Source organism: Apteryx mantelli, chromosome 26, assembly GCF_036417845.1.
Source record: "Apteryx mantelli isolate bAptMan1 chromosome 26, bAptMan1.hap1, whole genome shotgun sequence".
In the NCBI taxonomy this organism is placed as follows: Eukaryota; Metazoa; Chordata; class Aves; order Apterygiformes; family Apterygidae; genus Apteryx; species Apteryx mantelli.
This window is the reverse complement of record NC_090003.1, coordinates 9,245,351-9,271,454: the sequence shown is the minus strand read 5'-3', so window position 1 is coordinate 9,271,454 and position 26,104 is coordinate 9,245,351. Positions and strand designations below refer to the sequence as shown.

Genomic DNA, 26,104 nt, shown 5'->3' with positions numbered 1-26,104 from the left:
GGATAAGAAAGCGTCGATGGAAGCAGGGTTTTGCCATCCTGCTTATTTATAAAATCCTGTTGTCCTGGAGCTGGAAGGAACCAGGCAGCAGGAAACCGTTCCTCCGCTGGCAGCCTGCAGCCCCTTTCGGCTGCCGCCCAGCCCTAAAGCTTGCTTAGCTTCTCCCAGGATGCTGCCGGTGCACCACCACCACCACCACCTCTCTCAGCACGGCTGTTGCTTTCTTACCGCCTTCTCTTCCTGCTTCTCTGATCTTTCTGCGCACAAATCTTTACCTAGGAGGAGCCAGCAAAGCTCCTCCAAGCCTCGCAGGTATCTCTGATTTGGGTGGTGCTGCGCCAGTGTTTAATGTGGCGGCCTCTATTACATTGATTGCGTCTTTATAGAAGCCGAGGCTTTCCGGTCTCCGGCAATTATCTTAACTGAAAGGGAGCGATGAATGGGGTTTCACTGGGAATGTGTGTGGCTGTTAGATTTTTAATGGGAGAGAGAAAGAGAGAAAGAAAGAGAGAGAAGGAAGAAAGAAAAAGAGAAAGAGATGGAGAAAGAAAGGAAAGAGGGAGGAAGGAAGGAAGGAAAGAAAAAAAGCTGGAAACCCAGCCAGAAAGAAAGAAGGAAAGCAAGGAGGGGAAGGAAAGCAAGGAGGGGAAGGAAAGCAAGAAAGGGAAGGAAAGAAGGAAGGAAGAGAAAGAAAAAGGAAATAAAGAGAAAGAAAAAGGAAAGAGAAAGAGAAAGAAAAGAAAGAGAAAATGAAAGAAAATGAAAGAGAAAGAGAAAGAGAGAAAGAGAAAGAAAGAGAAAGAGAGAAAGAAAAAGAAAAGAGAAAGAGGAGAAAAGAGGAAAAGGAAGGAAGGAAAAAAGGAAAGGAAAAGAAAAGAAAGTAAAAGAAGAGAAAGGAAAAGAAAAGGAAGGAAAGAAAAAAGAAAAGAAGAAAAGAGAAAAAGAGGGAAAGGAAAGAAAAAAGAGAAAGAAACTAAGAGAAGGTGACAAAAGAGAAGAAAACCGTCCTGTGCGGTGGTGGCTCAAGGAGAACCGTCCCCAGGGCTCCCGCGGCCCCGCCGCTGCCCCGGCCCTCGGTGTCACGAACTCCCTCTTAACGGGAGCGCTCGCGTTCAGGCGGCGAGGGCGGCTCCGGGCGCACGGCGGCGGCGGCCCCGGGCTCCGGGCGCCGGGGCTGCGGGCAGCGCGGCGGCCCCCCGCCGCCTCCCGCGGGGCCGGCGCTGCCCTCCCTCCCTCCCTCCCTCCGCCCTCCCTCCTTCCCTCCCTCCTTCCCTCCCTCCCTCCTTCCCTCCCTCCCCGCGTCCCTGCCCTCCTCTCGCTTCCCCCCCCGCCCGCGCCCGTTGTGCAATCGCGAGCGGCGGGGCCGGCGGCACCGCCCGGAGCCCGGCACCGGGGGGAGGCAGGCAGGGAGGCAGGCAGGCAGGGAGGCAGGCAAGCAGGGAGGGAGGGAGGCGGGAGCCGCCCGTCCGCCCGCCCCGCTCCTCCGGGGGCCGCGGCGCCGAGGATGCGGCAGCCTCCGGGCACCGCCGCCCGCGGCCCCGGCTGCGCCCCCGGCCCCCCTGGGATGCGCCCGCCGCCGCCGCCCGCCCGGTGAGTACCGCGCTGCGCCCCGGAGCAGCGGACCTGCCGCTCGCCCCTCGCCGCTTCTTCTCTCCCTCCCTCCCTCCCTTCCTTCCTTCCTTCCTTCCTTCCTTCCTTCCCCGCCCGGCGTGATTGATGGCCGGGGGAGGACGAGACATCGCCACGGGCAGAAATCGGTTGCAGATGCGGCGGACTTTCGGGGGAGCCGCTTCGCGCTCGCTCAACCCTTCGCACCGCCGCTCTCGCTCGAGCGAAATTAAAGAACGGGGCATGGGGGAGCCGCTCGGTGCCGCGCATCTGCCGGGCAGCGGCTTTCCCCTCCCTTTCGGCTTTGGGCAAAAATGCGCAGCAGAGAACGGCAACTTCAGTTTCTTGATTGACTGAAGCACCGGAGGACGCGTAGGAATAGTCGGGGTATCGTAAAGGAAGGAAATTTTCCGGCTGGCTGGACAGTAAACTCTTGTTACTTGGCAAGTTTGTACTGAAGATGAATTTACATCCGTATATCCTGCAAATAGTTTTTGTGCTTACGGGAATATCGCAAAGGATTCTATACGATACGTCTGTACCTGTTTCGTGAGTAATAACACAGCACTTCGGTTTGTGTAGCTATTTGCGGCAATTCGTGTTTGTTCTATACAACAACCTCCGCATTTTCCACGCGGTGGGGGTTTCTCTTTTTCGCAGAGAGATGTTGGGAGGGCAGAACATGATCGAGCTCGTTTTCAGGTTGCGTTCAAGTTGATCCGGACGATCCCTTATGCTTTAACATTCCTGCTAACATTTATCATACCCAGGCACCGTCCGTTTAGAAACACATGCTCTGCTCTGCGGTGTAACTTTTGCGTATAGGATTAACTGCATCCACTTGAAAATTCAGCCTGCGTGAAGCGTCCGTGGGGTTGGGGCAAGGCAGCTTTGCCGTGCAGATTCCTTGGGGGAAAATTTGCACCCCGCTGAAGCGAGCGGCAAAGATCCTAGTGATATTGCGAGGCCCAGATTCTCCCTCGGGTTTTTAGCCCAGGAACTTAATGTCCTTTTCGGAACGTCCATCCCAAATCAGTCGTTTACAAAGGGCACTTCTGCTCTTTGAATGCAGTTGAAAAAGGCAGCTTGCCTCAAATTTACAAACTGCAGGATGGGAAATGGAATTTGCCTTCAGGATAAAAATCCCGAGTGTTTGCAAACAGCCCGGAGCAGACGCCGGGATCTTGGCTTGACCTCCCTGTGCTGAATTACAGCTCGGGTGTTGTGGTGTTGCAAAGAGGGCGACCGAGATCGTCTTCCCCAGGGCCCAGCCGTCTCTCCCAAGGAAAACAGTCAAGCCGGAGGGAGTTTTGGGTGCCCGGGAAGCGCAGGATCGGGCCCCGAGCCAGGCTGCTTTCAAAGTCGCCCTTGAGACCTGCCCGCAGTGGAGAAATTTCTCAGCTGCTCGAATCGGACCCTTATAAACATGAGGAGCTGATAATATCCTCCTTTGCGGGGAGGATGAGCGAGGGGGGAGCCCGCACTCGCCCTCGCCGCTCGCTGCAGCCGCGCTTGCCGTCTCCCCGGACCTTTGTTTCTCGCGCGGTGCCGTTTACGGACCGAGCGACGCGGGGCGGTCGGGGCCGGAGCGCCAGGGCCGGGGCGGTTTAAAGCAGTGATAAAAAAAAAAAACCACGAGCGTAAAACAGCAACGCCAAAGTCGATGGGAGTTGCGCTAGCGATTTGGCTGGGGCCAGGATACAGCCCGCACGGTGCAAAGGGAAACGGCGAGAAAGATCCCGAACGGCCACCGAAAGATCCCCAACTTTGTCCACAAACCCCTTTCCCCTTTCTACCTCTCGCTGTAGCGGCCGGGAACCTGATCCCGCGAGCGCAACCCCGCTGCGTCAGACACGGCTTGGTTTTTTTTTTGTTTTCCCCACGAGTTTGGTGATGAATGAGCGGCCAAGCTGCGAGCGAGCGTGGTTGGCGTTTGAGACAACTCCCAGCCCTGACTGCGAGACGGCCTTGCGCTGCGCGTGGGTTAAATTAAAAAAATATATATATATATATATATAATAATAATAATCCCAGTGGCCACTATTTACTGGAACTGGTTTTATCTGGTTCCAGTTACGCTTGTTTTGAGTAGGACGAGCGGTGCCAGATCCTGATCTCACTTGCGCCCGTCATTTGGAGGAGCCGGTCCCAGTTTACCTCACTCTAAGGCAAAGCAGAACTGGGCCTGCTGGGGGGGAGAAACGCTCCCCCCCCCGGCCTTCCCCGGGGAAACGGCCGGTGCCTGCTCGTGAAGCAAACACCGGCGAAAGCAAACCTTTCCCGGAGGCGGTTCGGATTTTAACCCGGTCCTCCTGAAAGCTGCTTTCACCGAAAAAGGAGGAGGGAGGCCATAGCTTCAATGAAAGGCAGCACAAGGGGAACCGCACGGCGAGCCAGGTGCTTTGGGGACATACAATAGGGCGACTGAGGTATTGTCTCGATTAACGATGCTACGGAGAAGATGAAGATGAAGATGAAGAGGAAGATGGGCCCCTCCTTCCCCGCCATCTGGGAGCCCGATGCTTGCAGTGGGCAGGAGGCAAACGGCTTTGGAAAGAGCACCCAGCTGCGGGGCGCTAAATACCCTCCCCGCGCGGCGTTTTCCAAGGATTTGTACCCCGTTCGGATACTTTCTGCCCGTCCAAAGCTCCGGCTCGGCTCCCTCCGCAGCAGCCGGGCTGCAAACGCTCCCCGCGCCGGCTCTCGGCGCGTGGGCCGGGCCGCGTGGGAATCCCCGGCGCGGGGGGGAAACGCAGCGGGGAGTTGAGCCTCCTTCAGGTCTCGACATGCGACCTAGGCCTCGGGCTGAACCGTTGCTGGCAGCCGCCTTTGCAAGCGCCTATTTTTCGTGTTTGCAGCGCGCTTGGGTACGACCTGCCGCTGGCGTCTGCTCCGGCCGAAGCACGTCGCGGGCTCGTCCTTCCTCGCGCGGGGTCTCGAGATCCTTTGCAAAAACGCGGGAGCCGGAGGCGGCCGGCTCGTCCTGCCGCTCGGGGGGGGGCGGCTGAGCCCCGCAATTCGAGCAGGTGCTTGAAGGAGCCGGGAGAGGAGCGAAGATGTATTTGCACGCTCGAGGCTGATGCGTTTTCCCGGCGGGGACTGTACTTAACGCTAAAGGAATTGAGCAATTGAAATAAATTACCAGAAACTGTTTCTATTGCGCCTGCCTCCTCCCCAGGCCGTTAGCGTGTCCCTTTTCCAGCAGAGCTCCCTTAGGACCCCTTCCGAAGCCGCTCTCAGTCCACAGGTAGCTTTCGAATGACTTTTGTAGGTAAAGGAGCTTGGATTTTTTCTCCAGCTGCACAAAATGAGTTTCTCAAGTGCTCAGCGCCTGCTCGAGAAGCCAGATCTAAGCTCCCAGGGTGCCGAGCTCTTTTGAAATTCTGGCCAAAATGGAGAGGGGAGAGGGCTTTAAAAATGCCGCGCTGCTTTTCTCTCTTTCTGCTTTATTTCTGTGAATCACCCAGCCGTGCTCGAGTGGAAATTAATATGATGCGGAGCGGGAAGCTCTCGGATCGGCTGTATTTGGAAGAAGCGGAGACAGCCGGATGCGGAGTGAGAAACGACACGGCTTTTGGGGTTGGTTCTCGTGCCTGTGCAATAACAAACGCCTTCCTCAGGGGGTTATTTTGTACAATTTTTATTTTTTCGTAATTTCTTCCCAAAGTTTGCGGCGCAGCAAAGCAAGACTGAAGCTCTCGGCTCAAATCAGATTTCTGTGTTGAGTTAAGCACTCGTCTGTCTTGCTGTCCCGAGGAATTACCTCGAGACTAGTTAAGCGCATCGTTCTCTTCCCTCTCCCCTGGCGGTTTTACCGTGACGTTGATCAAATGAATTTGGGGGATTGCAGGCACAACAGTGGAGACCCCTGAAGGACGGTGTACTTTGTACTTTTTGCAACCAAATTAAAAATGTAAAACTATCGCAGTTTTACCTGAAAGCAAATTTCAGGAAAGGGGAAAGCGCTGAATAAAATTAATCGTTCTGATTTTTTTCAGTACACAGCAATCTTTCGGGTTTCCCCCGTTTTGATTGAAACCTTTTTTTACTAAGAGCGACCTATCATATTTTTTTTGTCCTGTGTAAGCAAACATTATTTGAGTCGAGATTCCTAAGAGGCAATTCCCTGTCGTATTCAGGAATCACTGTGCAGACAAAATCCTGTGCGGGAGGAGAACCGTGTCCTGGATCTCGCTGGGGCAGGTCGTGGTTTTTCCCGCTTGTCACCAAATCGGATATTTAACGTGGCTTTGCCTCCTTTGAAGCGCCTGCAGAGTTTGGTTCGCCTTTTTCAGAAATAAAGCCTTGTGCTCTGTAAAACGTTTTGCTCCCGAGGATCTTGGTGGAGCTTTGGGGATTTGAGAAGAACAAGCCCTGGCCTTGAAGCACCCGAGGAGGAACCAAGCTCACGGAGGTGAACAGCGGCTCCGCGCGGGGCAGGATCCCTCCGAGGGCCGCGGCTGCGTGCAGATCCCTGCTCCGTTCCCGTCGGCTCGCCTGGCCGCCGTGCGGCAAGGAAGGAAACAGGGAAACACGGAGCGGCGCCCCGAGAGATGGGGCACAAGCCAGGATCTCGTGCATCTCGCCTAAGGGCTTTAACCGCCGAGTTAGGCACCGAGGTGAGGCCATTTCCCCGCGTTGCACCTCGCTTTCCTTAGCTACGGCGCGGAGCTGACGCTATTTCTGTCCCGCGTTTGCGAGTTTTGAGCCTGAGCGGAGCAGCGTTTATAAAGCTCAGGGATTTCTTGTCCCTCACAACCTGGGATGCTGCGTGTGTGGTCGCCAGCACGATATACCTGCATCTGTGTTTTTATGTCTTTGGCAAAATTGCAAGATCCTGGATAAGAAAATACATATAAATCTATTAAACTACTCCAGAAACGTTCGCCGTGTCCACCTGCAGGCTTGTCTTGTATTACGGTGTAACTTCCCCCTGGAAAAAGAGGGTAAAACTGATTAGATCTTTTTTATTTCCCTCCAGAAGTGTTTGGTTTCCAAATGGCTGGGAACAGCTGTAGGCCGGATGGTGGGAACGTGGCCTCCGAGGTAATTCCCGTGGTTGTCCTCCGGCCGATGTTACCGTGTAGATTTTCCCAGCTGCTTCCCAGCGCTGGTGAGGGCTCTCCTTTCCTGACTCCCGCGAGTCCCCGGAGCTGCCGGGACGGCAGGAAGGAGCTTCTCCGAGCGCCGCCGGACCTCAAGGCTTGGACTCCCGGCGGCCTCTGCGAGCCTCCGAAGGGAGCCTCCGACATTTCGCCCTTCGGCTCCGGCGGCACGGGGAGAGGCTGGAAAAGGATCGCGGGCCGCAGGCTGCAGCTGTGCGTGCGCGGAGCCGTTGTTTGTCTCCGGAGCCGGGGATGTGCCAGGCTCGAGGGCTGAGTCACTTGATTTCTCTTTCATCTGGGAAAGGACTTAGGGAACCGGCTTGCGATAGAAGTGGGTTTTCCTGGCTCGGGGCCTGCGCCGTGACGGATGACCCCGACGCGCGGCCTGTTTAGTCTGCCAGGGGCGAAGCGCGCGGCGGCGGCGGCTTCCCGCGGCAGCAGCAGAGCCAGGTCGCCGCTCCTCTGTTAGGGACCTGACTCGGAGCCCGCGGGGCCGGCGTAGCCCCGGGGCCGCTGCTTTGCAGCCCCTCGCAGGCAGGGAAAATAAAAATAATGCCGCGGTGCGGAGGAGGGAAAGAGCCCCCTGCGCGCGGGGAAGCGCTTGCTCCCGCCGGCGAGCCGGGGTCAGCGCCGAGGAGCGCGCACTTGTTCCTTTCGGGGCTGCAACGTGTAATTTAGCTTGTCACGGAGGAATGTGCTCAATGCCTTTATTTAATCGGGAGTTTGCAAACCTGCTCGGGTGCCTTGTCTGCTTTTCTCCCTTCCCTTCCCTTCCCAGCCGGGGCGGGGGGAGAAGGAACACGGCGCTTTTGTCTCCGACCCGGTGGCTGCTGTCAGATGAATGGATTTCGTGGCAGCTCCGTTCGCATGACTGGTTTGAGCTAGGCCAGGGGACGTGCCGCAGTTGCAGAGCAGCCCGCTTCCAGCCCCGGCTCCCTCCCGACGGCTCCGAGATGATCCATCCTGCTGTGCTGGCCGTGGCTCTGCTGTGACGGACAGGTCCTGTGCTGCAGGGACACCTCTCCCTCCTGGAAAATGCCCCGTTGACGGACCTGTTTGCATCTTTGCCCTTGGGTATAGATGCAGAGAAACCCGGAAAAAAAAAACTCATCGCCGCCTTCTCTGGAAAGAAGGAAATTGCTCTCTAGCAGGCGTGTGGAAGTGAACTTGCGTGCTGGCTCCGGAGGAATTTCAGCTGTTCCCCAGGGGGGTTGTGATCGCTCTTTGGGTCACATCCCAGCTCTGATCCCGGACTTGCCTTTGGGAGCGGGATTGCTCGGCGCAGAGCTCCCGGCATCTGAGGAATGAGCGACGCTCCCTGCAGAGATCCGAGCGGGCGGGCGGCGTAGCTGTGTACGTTTTAGCAGAAATCGCAGAATTCCCCTGCTGAAACGGAGAAATTCCCAGGGAGCAGACACAAGCCCTGCGGATCTGTCTTCGGGACAGCTTCCAGAAGGAGCTAACGCATTTAACCGCCCGGCTCTCCTTAAGGGGCAGGGCAAGTTCAGGGGCTAAAGCCCCCTGCTTATCTCGCAGCGAACCCTGCAGACCCTGCTTGGCGTGCGTATTCCCGCCGGGGACCCCGGGGACTCCCGGGAACAAGTGTTGTGGCTGTGACTGAGCATTAGGAAGTCAGGCCTGTAAAGGGGGTGTCACGTTATACCCATCGCCGCCGCGTTTCCCTTCTAATCGGGAAACAAAAGCCAGCAGAAAGCCCACCGGATTGCTTGGGGCGAGGGGGCGGCGGTGCCCACCTGGGACCTGGGATGGAGCATCTGGGGGAAGCATCTTCCTCTCTCTCTGTGTCGCTCAGGGAGGGCAGTTCTGGAGCCCGATCCAAGCGGATTTATACCTTCAATCCAGAGGTATAACGGGGCTAAAGCTTCTGCCCCATCCTGACCTCAAGAGTGGCTGAGCTGAAGTTGCGGTGGGGCATCTCCAGAGTTTTAGCTAGACCTGGTGGTCCTCTGGCCAAGGACGTGCTGGTGAAGAGCGCGCAGGTAGACTGGGATTTCCTTGCGCAGAACTGCTTCTGCCACCCGTGTTTGATAAACAGGGCGTTTTTCCTTGCCTTCCCCAGCAGCCGTTAGAGGGCTGGGTCCGGGAGCCATGGGAATCAATCGGAGTCTTTCCAGTGTGGGCTTTGGATCGTTGTCTGGATAAACAAACAGAAGGAAATAACAAATAACACGGCTCTAACGTATTTTAGAAAGCGTAAACGTCTGCCTTTCGCTACGACTCCATCCAAACCCCACAAAGGAAAAAATTTCCCTATTTCCGTGATGCTTTTCCATCTGCCTTTCCCCAGCGATTGGGAGTGTTAATGCAGCCACCTTGGCTCGAGAATACAGCCGGCCCGCAAGGAAACCCTGCGTGGGATTTCTCGGGGGGTGGTAAGTAACCTTCGGGGCCCACCACCTTTGCGAACCAGCTTCATGCCTTGTAGCAGAAGGTCCCCCCTCGTCTGCAGACCGAGTTCCCCTCCTCGGAGTAAGCGTTTGACAGCCTGAATTTGAATGGCTCTATAAAAATAAGTGCTGGACTGGGTGTTTCCGCGGGTTTCTGGCCTCTGGATTGAGGTTTCCATTGCTCCTCGCTTGCTGCCGCTGCCTTGCAGCGACACCTGCTGCGCGCTTCCAGGAGAAAAGCCGTTGCTTTCCCAGAAAAAGCAGGGCCTTTGCCCTTGGGCAGGCTTGCTGCAAGGCCGGCTTAAGGTGGGGGAACAGGAAGCGGGGAAGTCGGCTCCTTCCTCAAAGGAAAACATTCCTGCGGTCCGCCGACTTCTCCAGCCTGGCTCGGCCCTGCCCTCGGAGGCGATGCTTTTGTTTTGCAAACTTCTCCCGGCCGGCCTTGGGGGAGAGCTGGCGAAAAGCCCGCTGCTCCTCCCGGTGCAAAGCTCTGGGAGAAGCGACGCGGCGGTGGCTGAGCCTGCCCGCCCTGGAGCGGGTTTTGCACGGGCAAGAGGCGGCGATCTCCGAGCAGCGCGTCCCGCAGCCCTGCGCGGTGTTTTGGGGAGCCTCCCCGGCCGCGGCGATGGCCGGGGAGGGAGCTGTGAGTACACCCGCGCTGGGAGGCTGCGCCCCGTGCTTGACCCAGCCGAGAACTGCCCCGAGGTTGGAAAAACGGCTCGGCCTGCCCGTTTTCCATCCTGCTAACGCTTTGCTCTCCGGCTTCAGTTGCAGGGTTTCGGCGGAGCTGGCCATGATGCTATGGTTCGTGCTTGGCGCCCTCTTCCCAGCACTGCTCCTGGCCGCGCCACCCCCCATAAACAAGCTCGCCCTCTTCCCGGACAAGAGCGCGTGGTGTGAGGCGAAGAACATCACCCAGATCGTGGGCCACAGCGGCTGCGAGTCCAAGTCCATCCAGAACAGGTACGGGTCTCCTTCTCCGTGCCGACCTGCACGCAGCCGGTTTCCATTTGGCGATGGCGCCGGAGCGGCCGTGGGACTGTCGCTGGAAGCCAGGCACGACGTCCTGCCTCTGCCCGTCGCAGCGGAAAGTCAAATCCCTTTCTGCCCTGCTGGGAAGAGCCGGCACGTAGCCTGAGCCCTCATCCTTCCTCTTGTCTTTGCAGGGCCTGCCTGGGACAGTGTTTCAGCTACAGCGTCCCCAACACCTTCCCTCAGTCCACGGAGTCCCTGGTTCACTGCGACTCCTGCATGCCAGCCCAGTCTATGTGGGAAATCGTGAGTATCCCTGCCCGCTCCACGGTCCTTTCTGCGGCCGGAGATGGCCTTGCTCAGGGGCTCTCAGCCCTTTGGGCAGATGGTTCAGGCCAAACTTCAGCTTCTTAGCTGAGATATTCCGTGACATGGCTTGTGGGTGGCCTTAGCAGTTACCGCTGACGTTTCTGCTCCAGTAGTGCTTGGAAGCAGTGTCCCGCTTGAGTGTCCCACGTCCTGTGGGATGTTCCCAGAGCGCTCCTATCTTGCAGACCGGCTGAGGGGGGTTATCCATACGGGTAGCGAGCCATCGTTTCCGGTGTAAAGTGCCCCGAATCTGCGGGGCGTGGGGCAGGTCAGACCATCCCCAGCAGGACGCTGAGCCGGCGGGCGTCCCCTGCGCTCACTTGCTGCGTCCTCCTCCTGCCCAGGTGACGCTGGATTGCCCAGGCAACGACGAGATCCCCAGGGTTGACAAGTTGGTGGAGAAGATACTTCACTGCAGCTGCCAGGCTTGCGGGAAGGAGCCGAGCCACGAGGGAGCCCTGTTCAACGTCTACCTGAACGCGGAGGAGAACATGCCCGCCGAGGGCCCCAGCCCCCATCACTACGCCCACCACCAGCAAGAGGTGGAAGAGCCTCCGGCCTCCAGCCACCACCACCACGAGGAGGAGGGCGACGAGTGACCTGGCCCTCGGGGACTGTCCTTGCAGCCGGCAGCGCGGGCAGGCGGCGCGCGCGAAGGGAGAGGGCCGGGGTCGGGGAGGGAGGGGGGGCGGTGGCGGCTTTCCTTGTCTAATAGCTACCCTCACGCTTTGCTCTCCGCGGCGCCCGTTTCGCGGCGCAGGCGGGGCTGGGGTGCGGACGTGGGGCCGGAGCTGCGGGGCCAAGAGAGGAAGGCTCCGGGGGGGGGGTTCTGGAGCAAAACTACTTGCACATAATAGTAATAATATATTGAGAGAAGCGGGAGCCTGGGCAGAAGGAGCCGTGGCGGAGAGCAAGAGCCGAGCTGGGCTCTCCGGGGGCTGCGCGCAGGCTCCTGAACGTGCTCCGGAGTCCTTGCTGAGTCCTCCTGGTTTTTTTTCTCCTGCAAACGGCTCTTGCTTGGAGTGGGGGAAGGAAGGATGCAGCCTCTCCACGCTCCCGGAGGAGATGAACCTTTCTCCCAGGGCACATCCCTTCTTCCCGCTGCCTCCCCTGCCCGCCTGGGGCCGTGCGGGCTCGGCGTGGACGCGCCGTTCCTCCCAGTGCTCGCTGGATCCTGCTTCATCCCCGACCCCCCCCCCTCGTATTAGGTAGCTCTTAGGGAGTATTTTGCCCCCGAATGTGCCTCTGGGGCCGCCGGGGCTTCGCCGGTCCTCAGAGCCGCGGCGTTGCTCGCCGGAGACTCCTCGCCTCGGCTTTCCGCCGCTCCGCTGCGGCCCCGGGGGCGAGGGAGCTGCGTCGGGCCACCGGCGCCGGGGCTCCGCGGCTCGTAGCCCGCGGGCGAAGGCCGCGAGCCCCTCTCCCCCCTCTCCCTGCTGCACTTTAACCGCGGTGGAGGGAGAAGGGGGACCGCTCCGCACCCCGCGGGGGTGGCCCGGAGGCGGGGGACGGTCCCGGGCCCCTCCTGCTGCCCCTTTCTCTCTGTTGTATAAAGCTGATTCCTTTGGCGCTGTCCTGACAAGAGCTTCCAGAGCTTGTAATCGATGCCCGCCCTCCCTCCCCCTCCTTTTTACAGGTTTTTCTTAAATAAATTAGTTCTGACTTCCATTTCTCAGTGCTCTGACGCCTGCCTGGTTTTTGGGAGTAGGCCCTTTACAGCAGGACGCCAGACCGGAGAGCAGGGTGCAGGAGGGGACAGGGCACGGGCGAGCGACGGCTCCCTGCAGCTTTCTGCTGCATGCAGCTGAGGAGGAGGAGGAGGAGGAGGAGGAGGAGGAGGAGGAAGGAGAGCTGCTAAAAAGAAAACCGACCCCAAACACGCGGCATGTGGGCTCCACCTGGACCCAGGGAGCAGCTGCCGCCCGGGTCTCGCTGCGCTCGGGGGCCCGTGTCGCCGCCGCCGCTCGCTCGGAGGTTTAAGGGCTGGCGGCGTCCACCGGCGTGGGGAGCGCGCGGGGGTCTCGGCGGGGACGAGCAACCTTTATCAGCTCTATTGCCACTAGGTGACACTCTCGATCCAGCGTGTTTCGCCGCCTCCAGATGTTCGTGGCCTCCAGGACTGCCGCTTGGGCTGGCGGAAGGCGAGCTTGGACGTGGACGCAGACGTCGCGTCGTGAGTGAGGAGGGGACCCAGGCGCCTCGTTCCCAAGGGTGTTTGGATCGAGGGCTCCCCGGGCAGGGCAGAGCGCTCCCTCTCCGAGCCTGTGGCAAACCTCCGGTCCCACGGGTGTCCGGCCACCCAGGGTGGTTGTGCCCTTAGACGGGAGCAGATGACGCTCCCTATACCAAGCCTAACCCCAAGGGATGGTCCCGTCTGCTCCTGGAGGGGCGGAGGTGGTCTGTGCATTAAGACAATGTTTTTAGGCTGTTTCCTCCGGAGGAAAGGAGCCCTTTCGGAGAGCCAGGAGGCAGGAAAAGGTGGAGAAACCCGTGCTGTCGCCAAGTGCAGGGAGACGGGTGCTTTGCACGGGATTTGCATTGCCAGAGCAGCCGTAGCGCACCCAGATGCTCCTCGCGTGGCTCCAGGAACAGCGCAGCGAGGAAGCGAGGGCAGGATGAGCCAGGCAAGGTGGTAACACCCAGGGTTTACTGGCTTCCCATGGGATGTGTATTGGTGTGCAGGGAAAATGGGCTGCATTTAGCAAGGGGACTGTCCCTATAAACTCCCAACGGTGGAGTTCAAGGTGTCCGGAGCAGGCTGTCTCCATCTCCTTTCGATACAGCCTGAGCTTTGGTGAGCTCAGCTTCCCACCACAACCCAGGCAGCAGAGGGTTAAGCCTCCCATTTTGCAGACCAAACTGCAAGGTCGCTAGCCAGGCTCCTTTCCAAATCTCCCCTAAGGAGACATTCCAGTTTAAGGATGGAACGAGATCCTGTGGGTGGATGGTGCTATTGGAGGTCGCGGCGTTAAGCATTGACCTGTCTGGACTCCCTCGCTGAGGTCTCTCAGCTCAGGAGCCCTTTCTTAGCCATGTCCACCCTCGGGTGGCTGTTGGCAACCCGGTTTTGCTTTCCCTGCTAGCAATACTGGCGAGCAGAGCTGGTGGCAACCGGCACCCCCGTGTCCTGCAGGCGCGTCCGGAAATGCAGCACGGCGGGGGGAGCACAAACGGGCCAGCAGAGCTGCTGGGGTGCAAAAGCTTTTGCAGAGGCCACGGTAGGATTTGGACCTCGTTTCAAGGCAGGCTTTTTAAACACGTGGCTTCAATCAATTTGGATTCGCTTTTCCGACCAGCACGCCCAAACCGAACGTGCAAAACCTCCCACATACCTAGTTGTGGAGGACACAGTCCTGATCCAATCTTCTGCCCTGGAGCAAAAGCAGCGGAGAAGAAACTGGGATGGTCCCAAGTTGGGGTGCAGCACGGGTGAGCGGGAAGTAGGGCTTCGTGCTGTGGCGTGACTTCCCCACCGAGCGCGGGCCCAGCTGGGATAAATCTGTGCCGCTGCCCCGATTTATCCTAGCCGGGAGGTTGTCGCAGTGTGGCCTCGGGGTGGGTTTCCTTACTTGTTCCCAGCGCAGATGGGACGCGGAAGTGAGGGTTTCCTGGTACGAGCGCTTTTTTAGAGAAACCTCCCGCTGCGATCAGAGCGTTGCGTGTGTGCTGCGCCCCGGGATGCCTGCCAGGACAGAGTGACGCAAAAGTGGCCAGGAGGTTTGCCTGGGAGCATCCAAGGAGAAAGGGCTCCTAGGGGAGCGGAGAGAGGACACGAGCTCCCAGGAGAGCTTGTCCCGGTGCGAGTGACACAGCTGTTCCCCGGCAAAGAGCTGCCGGGTGACGCAGAGGTCCTGGGGGGCGATGGGCAGTGCGTGGGCTGTTCCCAGGCGCGGAGGTGAGCCCTATTCTGCACCTCCCTGTCCCTTGCTCCGAGATGGCTTCCAGGATCCTCATCTGCCTGAATTTCCCTCATCCACTTGGGAAACCTGGGCTGTCCCTGGGAGACCGTTGGGAGCAAGGGGGCAAATCTGCCAGGGATGGTGTTCAGCCGCTAGGAGAAAGTGTTGAAAAGGTGATTAAAAAAACAGGGTCTCGGTAAAGAGCAAAATTTCCATTCCTTCCCCGCGTTCATATTCTGGTTTCTCACCAGTTCCACCAGCAGCACTGTGTTGTGGCAGGGGACAGGCTTGTCCTCGCTGGTAGTTCATGCCGTGGCCCAGGGCTGGCCGGGATCACGACGCGCACGGCGTTCACCCGCAGGCGGCTCGGTCTGCTCCTGTCTTCGGAGCTAGCTACGGAGACGGAGAAGTCAGGGGGACCTGCTGGGTCCTCCGACACGGTGCTTCCCACTCGTCAAAGGGCCAGTCGCTGTGGGTCTATCCTGTGCCACCAGGCGCCGCAAAGCCGGGGACCCGCGCCGAAGCCGACCCCAAAAAGCCCCGGAGCGGAGGGGCAAGACCGTGGGCTGATCCGGCAGCGGCCCGGCAGGTTCCCTTGCCTTCTGCTCGCCCCCTCCATCCCCGGCTGCAGATCGCCAGAGAATCAGCCGGCAGCTGCCTGCAGAGTCCTTCCCGTGCGGCTTTTGTTGCTTTTCACTCGGCTTTGCGAAATTGGGCTTCCGCCGACCGCCGCTCCGACCTGGGAGCGAAGGATGGAGCCTCGCGCTCGCCGCTGCCGGCCGCTCGTCACCGCGTCCCCCCGCGTCGGCCACGGCAGCCGGCGGCGGGCAGCGAGGGCTTCGGGGAGGCAGAGCGCGGGGCGAGCTGTCTCTTTAAGGCGGAAAAGGGAACTCTCTGGTTGCCACTTTGCCGAGTTTAGACCCGATCCCTGTTTCCATTAGCATTTCATTTCATCTCCTCCTCTCCGTCTCCCCCCCCCACCCGCCCCACCTCTTCCGAATCGGCATTTCTGCATCCTTTTCTGCGCGTCGCAGAGAAGCAGGTGAAAGTCAGGCTGGCGCCCGCACGCACGCCGAACGCCCCTCCGGCTGGGGAGAAACCCCCCCGGGGGGCTGCCCCCGCTCCCGCGTGGTGCATCTTCCTCCCCGCGAGCGAGCGTCCCCGCGCTCGCCTCGGGGCTGCTCCGCTCTCCTCGCTGTCTCCAGCTGCAGCAGCAGCCGAGCTCGGAGCAGCTCGGGAGGGCCCCGGCGCCCCCGGGGACGGAGCCCTGCGGGTAGGCAAGCCGGGCTGGGGGAGGCGAGAGGCTGGCAGCCCGGGGGCCAGAGCACCGCCGGCATCCAGAGCATCCCCGGGACTGGAGCATCCCTAGTGTCCGGAGCATCCAGAGCATCCAGAGCATCCCAGGGACCAGAGCATCTCAGGGACCAGAGCATCCCTAGTGTCCGGAGCATCCAGAGCATCCCAGGGACTGGAGCATCCCTAGTGTCCGGAGCATCCAGAGCATCCCAGGGACCAGAGCATCTCAGGGACCAGAGCATCCCTAGTGTCCGGAGCATCCAGAGCATCCCAGGGACTGGAGCATCCCTAGTGTCCGGAGCATCTGGAGCATCCCTGGGACTGGAGCATCCCTAGTGTCCGGAGCATCTGGAGCATCCAGAGCATCCCAGGGACCAGAGCATCTCAGGGACCAGAGCATTCCTAGTGTCTGGAGCATCTAGAGCATCGTGGCATCCCGAAAACTGCAGCATCCTGGGCATCCTGAGCATCCCGGGCATCCCGAGCATCGCGTCTCCCTAAGCATCGTGGCATCTCGAGCATCCCCGGTGTCCCCCCAGCATCCAGAACTGCCATCCAGGGACACCCAAGCGTGGGGGGATCTGCAGGGACGAGGAAACGTCTGGCTGTGAGTAACAGGGAGGGAAACCTTGCTCCTGCTGATCGGCTCCTGGGAATGTCACTCTGTCTCGACTGTCAGTGAAGAGAGGGAGAGGGGGAAGAGAGGGAGAGGAGGAGGAGAGGAGGAAGGAGGACACAGAGAGAGATGCTACTTCTTCCCCTGGAGCCGGCGCCAGCGATGATCACCTAGCGCAGGTCCCGGGCCGAGAAGGTCCCCCCAGCTCCGCAGCCAGCCCTCCCGCCCGGCTCCTCATGGAGGGCGATTTGGGGGCCCCCAACGCCAGCGTGCTGGGGGAGCGCTCGCTGCTGGCGGGGAGCAGCTGGGTGGCCGCTTTCCTCTGCTTCATCATCCTGCTGACCACGGCGGGCAACTTCCTCCTCATCCTCCTCATCGTCACCCAGCGCTCCCTGCGCAACACCTCCAACTACTTCCTGGTGTCCCTCTTCATGTCCGACCTCATGGTGGGGCTGGTGGTGATGCCCCCGGCCATGCTCAACCAGCTCTACGGCCGCTGGGTGCTCCGGGGCGACTTCTGCTCTCTCTGGTACTCTTTTGACGTCATGTGCTGCAGCGCCTCCATCCTCAACCTCTGCCTCATCAGCTTGGACCGCTACCTGCTCATCATCTGCCCCCTCAAATACAAGCTGCGCATGACTTCCTGCCGGGCCCTCTGGCTCATCCTGGCCACCTGGACCTTGGCCGCCTTGGCCTCCTTCCTGCCCATCAAGATGGGGTGGCACGAGCTGGAGTTTGAGGCCCGGCCCCCGAACGCCACATCCCGGGGCGAAGAGGACCAGTGCCGGCTGCTGGTCAGCTTGCCCTACGCCTTGGTGGCCTCCTGCCTGACCTTCTTCCTCCCGTCCGCCGCCATCTCCTTCACCTACTGCCGCATCCTCCTGGCCGCCCGCAAGCAAGCGGTGCAGGTGGCTTCGCTCGCCTCCAACGTGGCCACCGCCGCTGCCACCGCCGAGCCCTCGGTGCAGGTAACCCACGCGCGGCCCTGGCTGCTCAGCGGCCGGGTTATTTTCGGTTCGCCCGGGCTCGAACGGAAAGGGACCTGCAAAATCCCTCCCTGCTCGCGGGGCTCGCGGTTTTTATAACCGAAACGTGCCTGCGCTTGGGGTTGTTTGTATTTCTTCGGCAGAAGGTAACTGCCGCTAAATCTAACAGCTTTAATTCCCCGTAACGGGCTTTATTGACCTCCCATCCTGCAGGGAAAAGACACTTAATTGCCTTTAAATCCCTTGATTTAGTTTGTTGTTCTCTTTTAAGAAAGGAGCCGGGACTCTCTGACCCGGCCAGCTCTCCTACGCGCGATAGGACGCGCCAGACTCCCCAAAGGAAAATGAGACGATAAACGGACAATATTAGAAAATGTATTTTTTGGCCCGGCGCAGGGGAGCCGGTTGGGTTGAGGCGCTTTGCTCTGCCTCGGAAAGCCAAAAATCCCCCCCCTGCTTCTCCGGCAGAGTTAAAACGAGGCAAGTTTCGCGGCCCCGGCGCCGGCGCTGGGTCGGCACCTGCAGCCGGAGGGAGAACAACTTCACTCGGGATGGCGAGAGCGGAGGGAGGACGGCGCTAGCTGGGCCGTTCGCAGGCTGAGCTGCTTGAGCTCCTGCTTTTAAAAATGCAATTAATTTGCTGCTCTAATCGGCAGCCCGAGCTGCCTCTTCAGGGCACGCTTTATCCTCACCGGAGCATCGGCCGAGTTGGATTTTTCTACGAAAAAAGTGTCTTAATGGTTAAAAAAGTGAAAAAAAAACCCTCCCAGTGTGGAGGGGTTTTATTGCTTCTGGTTAGGAAACGATTTTGGTCCAGGGACTGGTGCGTGCACCATCCTTTTGCCCCTTAGCAATAGGGAAATACTAGAAATAGAGGGAAATAATGGAAATAACGTGAGTTTTTCTGTTGTTTTTCCCCGCAGGAGTCGCAGCAGCGAATGCCGCTCGCCTTGGGCGGACGGCAGGGGCCAGCAGCGGGGAGCCCGGGCGGCCGGGCTGCCTCCGCGGCGCCGGTTTCCCGCGCGCCGAGCCAGGCAGCGCCCGGCGGCGAGGGCAAGAGGTTCGCCAACAAGCACAGCAAGAAGGTGCTGAAGGCCAGCCTGACGCTGGGCATCCTCCTGGGCATGTTCTTCGTGGCCTGGCTGCCCTTCTTCGTCGCCAACGTGGCGCAGGTAAGCCGGCGAGGCCGGCGCGGGATGCCCCGCGGGCCCCCCCCCCCTTCTTTCCGACTCGCCTGCCGCGGTCGCGCCGCTCCCTCTCACCCGTCCCTGTCCCAGCGCGCCCGCGCAGGGGGGTTTTCCCTCGGGAAGGGCCGGTTTTCCAAAGCATCTCGCTTCGAATCCAGCCGGGTTCGAGTTCAGACGCCTGCAGGCCTTGCCGGGAAGCCTTTGAGAGCAAAGCTGCCGTCTCCCCGGGGAGCACCAGCAAGCCCAAACCCTTCGAAAGCCAGGAAACCGTTGGCAGCCCTGGGAAAAACCGCCGTGGAGCGGGGCCGAGGCGGGAGAGGCTGCTAATCCTTGCTGTGTCCCCCCCCCGCCAGGCAGTCTGCGGCTGTGTCCCGGCGGCCTTCTTCGACGTGCTCACCTGGCTCGGCTACTGCAACAGCACCATGAACCCCATCATCTACCCGCTCTTCATGCGGGACTTCAAGAGGGCCATGGGCAAGTACCTGCCCTGCTGCCGGCGCCCGGGGGAGCCTGGGCCCAGCGCCATCTCCCTCTCCATGAGGAACTCCAACAGCGGGCCCCGCATGGCCACGTCCCTCAAGAACGTCCTCACCTTGCAAGCCGAGACCGACTCCGTCGACTCCGCCGCCGGCCAGGTGAACGAACACGGCTTGCTGCCGGTCGGCGACGGCCCCCGAGCCCCCGGTGCCCACCTGGGGAACCTCTTCGACGGGGAGCCCGTGGACGGGGAGCTGCGGTGCGCACGGCTTGGTGCCCCCGTGGCCTGAGCGGGCCGCCCCGGAGCTGCCGGCAGCGGGTGGTGGACGTCCGTGAGCGGATTCGCCCCGAGACTTTTCCTCGACGCCTTCCTCGCGCCGGACGCGCGTCTCCTCCGAGAAGACATCATCGCTGAGCGCTTCGGCGGGTCTGTTCGGACAGCGCGAAGCCACGTTTTACCGCCGAGTCCATCTCGTCTCGCCCTCCGTCCGTCCCTCTGTCACTGGCACCACCTCCTCACCTTGCCTGGGAGCGGTGGAGCACCACGGGGTGCTCCATGCACGACACACCGCGCCTACAAGCTTTTACCGTCCTTAAGGAAAGCGGCTGCAGCGTCTTTGCCCCTAAAACGCAGTGCAGAAGCACACGAAGCTCGGAGAGGCAAGTCGATCCCTGGGAAGACGGGTTTCTTGGGGCCTTTTCACAACAGGTTAGTCTGGACCTTGGACCTTTCGCCCCTGAACCGAAACTGCGGGTGAGTTTTGGGCTCCTGCTCGCACGGCTCAGCAGATCCCCTCTCTCACACTTCCCGAGAGAGGAGAAACGGCGGAAACCACATCCGGTGACTCACGGGCGAGAGCTTCAGGCTGGGTCACTCCACAGAACATCGCGTCCTCTTGGAGCTGAATCTCCTCGCCCGAGCTGGAGTGAATCCGCCTCGGTTGCCGGAGAAAAACAGCGCAGCTGCGACACGCCGAAAGCATCGTCTTTAATCACGAACAGCCTGCACTACGGGGGATTCGATTTGGTGCAAAAAACGTTCAGCGCTGCTTTTTGGATATTCAGCAAGGGTGTGGGCGTTCAGCTTGTTTGTGGCTGTACGGGTATCCTGACAGTAGTAAGGAATGAAATAAGCTTCCCGTTCGCTTGCATCCTACAGCTTCCTATTTTTGGCGTAAGACCAGCGTACTTTGCTCTGATAATCCCTCAGTTTTAGAGCGTGCAATCAGCAAACATGCATTTTTGTCATAAAAAAATCGAAGCGAACACTGGCTTTTTAAGCAACGATGCCGAAAGCCCCCCCCCCCGCACCCCCCCGCTCGTGGCCGTAAGCAGAGGGAATAGCGAGTAACGGGAGAGGTGGGCACTTTGCTTTTAGCAAATTCGCCCTCAAGTGCCTTTTAGCTGCGGAGCCGGGTTGGCGGTTTGGCGCCGTGCCCTCGCTTGGCCTCCTGTCCTGCCACCTTGCCACGTCGCCCACCCGCGCGCAAGACCAGAGCAAGGGCTTCAACGCGTAACGTGACGTTCGTTCGCTACAAATGCCCTTGCAGCAGGCGGCTGGCCCGGTGGGCAGCGATACGTGACCGCGGTAAACGAAGGACTGATCCCAAGTTCAAATATCAAACCGTTTAATCCATCTTCTCCGTATGTGTGTGGCCAACGGATAGTTAGCTCGGTTTTAGGTATCAAGCATGAAAATAAATACGCACATCTTTCCACAAATATTAAAAACGTACTTTGGCTATAACAACTCCAGGTAAACAGGGGTAGAAAAACCTGAGCTGAACTCCAGGAGCCCGTTAGCTCACCGATTCAGCGAGGCTTCAGCAGAGGGACGAGGCCAGGCTGCTTCCCAGCGTCCCAGAGCGCTCGCCCCGGCTCCGTTTGCAGGTGCACCTTCTCCTCGGGAGACAGATGTTCGTAGTTTCATTCAGCCACAAACTCAGCCGCGTTTGGTGTCCTCCAGACTTCTCCAAGGCAAGTTTTAGGAAGCGATAGATCTATTATTCCGAGCCCTCCTCCGGGGCAGGGCTGGGCACGCGGAGGAGCCGGGCTCCGTGCCCAACGCTGCTCCGCAACGCCGGGTTACGCCGGCGCAAGTGCCCTGCTCTCCTCCCCCCTCCAGGGACGGCTGCCTTTGGACCGCGGGGGCGGGAAGCAGGAGGAAAGGTTTGCAGAAAGCTCGGGGGAAACCAGGAGAAGTTGTTATCGAACTAAGCTGGAACAGGGAGGGAGGAGGAGGACTCGGCGGGAGCCAAACTCAGAAGGTGCAATCGCAGCATTCCCCACCTCGGGAGTTAATGAGACCTTCTAGCTCTGGATGTGGGAAGGTATTTTTACCAATTAGCACTTGTTTTAAGACAGTAAAACTTGCTTATCCTCTCGCCCAGTTCCTGCTCAGTTGCGTTTGCTTGGGCTGAGCAGCAAAATAGGCTGGAAAAAGAGCCTTTTATGGAAGACGTGGATCAGTCCCAAGCGGTTTTGGAAGACTGCGTGGCAGGGGACATTAAGCAAGGTTCCCTCCGGTTTGAGACTAGGGGGAAAAACGAGCGGATGCCAACTCGCTGTTACGGAAGGAGGTAGAAACCAGACAGATTTATGTTTATCCTATGCCAAGTATTGGCTTTATTTTAAGCCAATTAAAAAATGTGACTAGAGGGGGGCTTTTAAGGCTGGAGATGTGTGTGGGACACGGAACGAAAGTCTCTCTCTGTGGGTTGCTGGCTTGCAAAGCCTGGGAGGAAGATTCACGAAGTAATAAATCGTAAAAAGCCCACTCTGTTTCCTCCGCTGTCTTTCACCTAGGGACTCAAAGCATGTTTCTAGTAGTAATGAGGCCTCCACCACTCGTCGTCCTCAGCTCGCACGTAGGGAAGTGCCTGAACCCCCGGCAGCAAACCGGCAGCAGCCTGGGGAAAGACGCCGCGTCCTCTCCGCCGTTTGCCCACCTGGTCAACGGAGCCAAAGTGGCGACGCTGCGACGTCAACCGGACAGTCGGAGCCCGCGGCGCTCCTCTGGGCGCGTGAAAACCCAAACCCCAATCAACCTCTGGTGGGAAAATGCTTTTAATGTCCCAGCGAGGAGCGCCACCGCTTCCCCGAGGAGCGATGCCGGTGCAGGCGAGGATCAGCCCCTTCTCGTGCACGGGCAGCTGCTGGGAAAGCTTTGATCCCGGCACGCTCCAGGGCCACAGCTCCTGAAAACGCTCTGCTATAGCTGTCGGCTCTACCGGTATTCCTGTGGGAACGGCGGCGCGTTGGATGGCGCTGCCGAGGGGATGGGGCCGAGGGATGCCAGCACCGCAGGTTCAGTCCGTTTCCGTTCCCGTGCCTGCTGCGTGTTTCCCGCCATCCTCGCTGTTCGGAGAGCCGGGGCAGGGCCGTGAGGTTTCTCCCAAGGAACAGCCGGCGGAATCGAGGCCCTGAGCAAGGCCGGCTGGGAACGGCTCTCCCGGGCACGGCCGGCCCCCATCTCTGCTGGCGTCTAGCGTGTCCGGTGAGTCCACGGGGTCCCAGGACCAGCGGCCACCGCCGGCCGCGTCCTCGTCTCGCCGAGCTTCGCTGCCTGCCGCCTGCTGCGTTTTCTTGGCTGGCGGCGAGAACAGGCTGGCGCTGCCCTTCTCTTCGAGCCGGCATTCCTTGGTTTTAATTCCCACCGCTTTTAGGATGGTGTCCATTTGCTTCATGTAGTCCAGGTGGCCGCTCACCTGCAAACGACACCGGGAGCGCTGTTAGCGGCGAAGCCGCTTCGCCCGAGCCCCGCGCCCCGTTTAAACGTGCACTGACCTTTCCTTGCGAACGCAGGATAAAACCGGGAATCCAGGAGTTACGGGTTCATAAACCAAATTAAAGTCAGCAATATGTTGTTGCAAAAACACAGCCGTTCGACCGTGGGGTGGTTCCCACGATAAGATAAACCCTTCCGATACGGATGGTGGAATGCACCTTTCCTATCAGGGCGCAGGAGGGAGAGAAAACCCCCTCTGCAGCGATTATTATGGTATGGTAAAGGCTACCTGGCTGGAAAGGCAGCTGCTGCCTGCTCTGCCGCGGGTGCCCCGTTCAAGCCGAGCTTTTCAAGCGGCTACGGCCGAGATCCTGCTGGAGACTAACAAATCTCCTCTGCTGTGGCACTCGCAGCCAAAACGGGAGGAAGGGCTGCTGAGCAAAGACTCCCCGGGTGGGTTTATAGCGGGTTTTTCTGCGGAGATGAAAGCGCTGCTGGCTCGGGGCTATGCCCATGGCTCGCTGATCCGCTGGCCCTGCAGCACAGCGGTATGATTTGCACCTTGAGCCGTTTTAGCGTCTTTGGCGAATTGGAACAGTTTAATTCCTCCTTAATCCAGCCAGAAAAAAAAAGAAAAGACCTAAGAAAAGACCTAAGTATTCTGCCTTCGCAGGCACAGCAGATTCACTGCAGTTGCAGTCCTGAAGCTGCTCGGTCCCCTCTGCTCCAAACTTGCTCTCTCGCCTCCCTGCTATCCCAGTCTCTTCCAGACCTTAGCGGACTGATCCTGATGGCCGCACAGGCCTTTCTTGCTACGTCAGCAGCCGGGATTAGCGGCAGCCCTCTAGGCCACGCCGTTAGCAAAGCTCGTGTCGGGCGAGGGCAAAACTCAGATCTCCGAGCGGCTTCTGAGCGGCAGCGTTTGGGTACGCGTAGAACTTGGAGCAAAACAAAGGATTGAATCAACCCGTTAGGAATGCAATATGTGACTCTCATCAGTCCAGATGGCTCGACAGGCTCTTGATATTTCGAAGAGATTAGCTAATTAAAATAACCGTCGAAGCCACTAACGGGCTGGCTGTTGAGATGAGCACCTTGTCCTCTGGAAAAGCAAGCACCCTTCGCTGCTCTGCGGGGGGGCTTAGGAGCAGGGAAACGAGCAGAGAGCTGGACAAGGTAGGTAGAAACAAGAGAGAAACGGTCTTAAGGCAGGGGGTGAAGTGTCCTTGGGGACAGTCAGTAGCATCTACCTGCCTTGGTCAGTGCCTGGGGATTCCTAAGAAGTGGTTTATTGCGTTACCTGGCCATTAGTCAGAGAGAACGTTTCCTCTGCCGCCCTAAGGACTAGATTTGCTTAAGTCTTCGGTATCCAGCGGCTTCCACTAAAACAGTGGGGAATTCCTCTTTCTCGAGCATCACGATCCCCGGGAGATGCCGCGTGTAAGCGCTTCTGAACAGCTGGGCTTCTCCTCGTGCAACTAAAAGCGGAGCTGAGACCTCCCGAAAGTCTGTCCCTTACTGCAGACCGACTAAGTAATACCGCTAAAGCTCTTCAAAAGAAGCTCACTCCTGTTTCCAGGATGGAATTTTAAAGGTTCCCTTAAAGCCAGACGAATGCAAGCACTGAGATGCTGAAGAGCAGGTAGGACTCCTTCGCCGAAGTCTGCTGTGCTGGGACGTTTATTCGTGAGCCGTCAGCAAAAGCGCAGCTAGGACGCTTTCATTGCCGCTTTCAAGATGCGACGCCATCCTGGTAGGGAAACTCAGCAATTCCAGCTCTCGGACGCCCGTTTTCCTACGCAATTTGGAGAGCTGCATTCCTCTGCTGGGTGGGCCATGCTGGAGAAGGGATGGGACCTTTCAAAACCTTGTAAGGGACAATAAAAACTTCCAAGTGAAACACTCGTTTGACTATTTGGGAGAACAAAGTGCAGGAGGAACTTCAGAATAGAATGATAAAAAGTTACTTTTGTAACCACGGCAAAGACGTTTATGTTTGCTATAAGGAAATGAAAACAGTGTGCTTAGGTGACTCCTCGTCTGTTATATCTGGTTTTATGGTTGTTTTGACTCACTGGAAGACACAGACCAACTTCCTCTATCAATAATTCTGCTGCAGGACCAGAGCGTGGCACAGAAAGATCTCCGAAGGGCTACAGTTCATTGCGTTGTTCAGGTGGATCTATCAATCTGCTGAAAGGAGCCATCGTTGCAGATCTTTCGGAAAGGTTTTCAAGTTCAGATCCTCTCAAAAGTGTCAAGAGCGTCCTTGAGCACGCTCAGCTGGGTCCATTAAATTCTCACGGCACTCTTTTTGCTCAGTACAGTAAGTGCCTCTGGTTATGGTCTCATAAAAACACCGTTCTAAATTTACAGGCGCTCTGAACACAAATAACGTCATTGTCCCTGGGCCCGAAACTGACCCGCCGGTGGTCTCCGTACAAAGGCAAAGGATGGGCTTTGAGCCTGTCACGTCCAAAGAGCAACTTCATCAGGCAGGAAAAAATTCCCGCAACTTAAACCTTCTCTCCGGAGCAGCCTTGTCTCAGCAGGATCAGGACGTGGCTTGGAGGGCATCGCATTTGCAGGATTCCCTTTTGACAAACGGTATCTATTTCAATATAAGTTATTCAGCGCGGGGCGAAAAGGGTTAATAGAGTGAGCTGCAGTTTCTGAAGCTCGGATACTAATCGTACCTCGCTTTTCAGCAGGCCTGGCTTCCTGCTGGCGCGTCAGAGGCTTTGCGTACACACGCAATGAAACGCAAACTCCTCTGGGTGGAACATCTCAATTAAAGCCAGCTCAGCAACTTCTGCTCTTGCCACTGCAGCGACTTGGTTTACTTTGCGCTCCAAAAAGCGACGGTGAACCTGTTGTTGATGAAGAGACGCACGTGACAGTCCTGCACGCTGAAATAAATGCGAGGCACGAGGCCGGTTTTGCGGTGGCATTTGACAACGAAGGGAAGACATGCAAAAGCCCCTACTTCTTTCCAAAAACCCTCGACTGGTGATACCGCCTCGAGATCCACGCGGCCCTCCTCTTCCAGATGGCAGCAAGGAGCTGATTGATCGTAGGACGCCCGAGTTATGCCAGGTTATCAATCAAAATGCCGTCATCTCTGCCAAGCTGGCAGGCTCCTCTGGTCCGAGTTATTCCCCCGTGTCAGCGTAAACCTTGATTCCTCAGCATGCCGAGCACTTCTTGCACGATCGAGGACGTTCAGTCCTGCCGAAAACTCCCCACCTCTTGTTTTCTGAAAGCTTACGGGAAAGCCCTAAGGAGGCTGGTCAACCAGAGGAACGTGGCTGGGCTTGGAGGTCCCTGGAAAAGCTGGTGGAAGAGCAAAATTCCCCAGCAAGCACCAGCAGGGCATTAAACAAACCTTAAGGGACTGTGGTTGAACTCAGTTAAAATGGAAATAAAATCCTTCTGTCTTCATTCTTAGGGAACACTG

General features: G+C 58.5%; 3 protein-coding genes across 6 annotated transcripts in view; 2 read left to right on the top strand and 1 right to left on the bottom strand.

Moving 5' to 3' along the window:
* Positions 1-1,463: 1,463 nt before the first annotated feature.
* NBL1 (NBL1, DAN family BMP antagonist) lies at positions 1,464-12,127 on the top strand. 3 transcript variants are annotated; one of them, XM_013946126.2, is made up of 4 exons: positions 1,464-1,590; positions 9,890-10,084; positions 10,288-10,399; positions 10,807-12,127. In XM_013946126.2, exons 1-4 carry the CDS (start codon positions 1,505-1,507, stop codon positions 11,059-11,061), a joined length of 648 nt encoding a protein of 215 aa, XP_013801580.2. In that variant the 5' UTR covers positions 1,464-1,504; the 3' UTR covers positions 11,062-12,127. The 3 variants fall into 3 exon arrangements, with proteins under 3 accessions (XP_013801580.2, XP_013801571.2, XP_067167150.1); XM_013946117.2 differs by lacking the exon at positions 1,464-1,590 and adding an exon at positions 2,058-2,157; XM_067311049.1 differs by lacking the exon at positions 1,464-1,590 and adding an exon at positions 6,617-6,654.
* A 4,261-nt stretch (positions 12,128-16,388) lies between these two features.
* On the top strand, positions 16,389-20,453 carry HTR6 (5-hydroxytryptamine receptor 6). 2 transcript variants are annotated; one of them, XM_067311213.1, is made up of 3 exons: positions 16,389-17,238; positions 18,180-18,428; positions 18,797-20,453. In XM_067311213.1, the coding sequence occupies exons 1-3, from the start codon at positions 16,507-16,509 to the stop codon at positions 19,208-19,210; spliced, it is 1,395 nt and encodes a 464-aa protein (XP_067167314.1). In that variant the 5' UTR covers positions 16,389-16,506; the 3' UTR covers positions 19,211-20,453. The 2 variants fall into 2 exon arrangements, with proteins under 2 accessions (XP_067167314.1, XP_067167313.1); XM_067311212.1 differs by having other exon boundaries at positions 18,602-20,453.
* Positions 20,454-21,515: 1,062 nt separating this feature from the next.
* The window catches only part of TMCO4 (transmembrane and coiled-coil domains 4), a 43,775-nt gene continuing 39,186 nt past the window's right edge, over positions 21,516-26,104 (bottom strand). Inside the window, exon 14 of the mRNA XM_067311211.1 lies at positions 21,516-22,627. Coding sequence (XP_067167312.1) covers positions 22,229-22,627 — 399 coding nt within the window. The 3' untranslated portion in view covers positions 21,516-22,228. The remainder of the gene's footprint in view (positions 22,628-26,104) is intronic.

Excerpts from the sequence above, each read along its gene's own strand:
- NBL1 (XM_013946117.2), top strand. The coding sequence starts at position 2,069 with ATGAATTTACATCCGTATATCCTGCAAATAGTTTTTGTGCTTACGGGA. Across the intron at positions 10,085-10,287 it reads TCCAAGTCCATCCAGAACAG|GGCCTGCCTGGGACAGTGTT; the intron begins GTACGGGTCTCC and ends TTGTCTTTGCAG. Across the intron at positions 10,400-10,806 it reads CCCAGTCTATGTGGGAAATC|GTGACGCTGGATTGCCCAGG; the intron begins GTGAGTATCCCT and ends CCTCCTGCCCAG.
- HTR6 (XM_067311212.1), top strand. The coding sequence starts at position 16,507 with ATGGAGGGCGATTTGGGGGCCCCCAACGCCAGCGTGCTGGGGGAGCGC. Across the intron at positions 17,239-18,179 it reads CCGCCGAGCCCTCGGTGCAG|GAGTCGCAGCAGCGAATGCC; the intron begins GTAACCCACGCG and ends TTTTCCCCGCAG. Across the intron at positions 18,429-18,601 it reads TCGTCGCCAACGTGGCGCAG|CCGGGTTCGAGTTCAGACGC; the intron begins GTAAGCCGGCGA and ends CTTCGAATCCAG.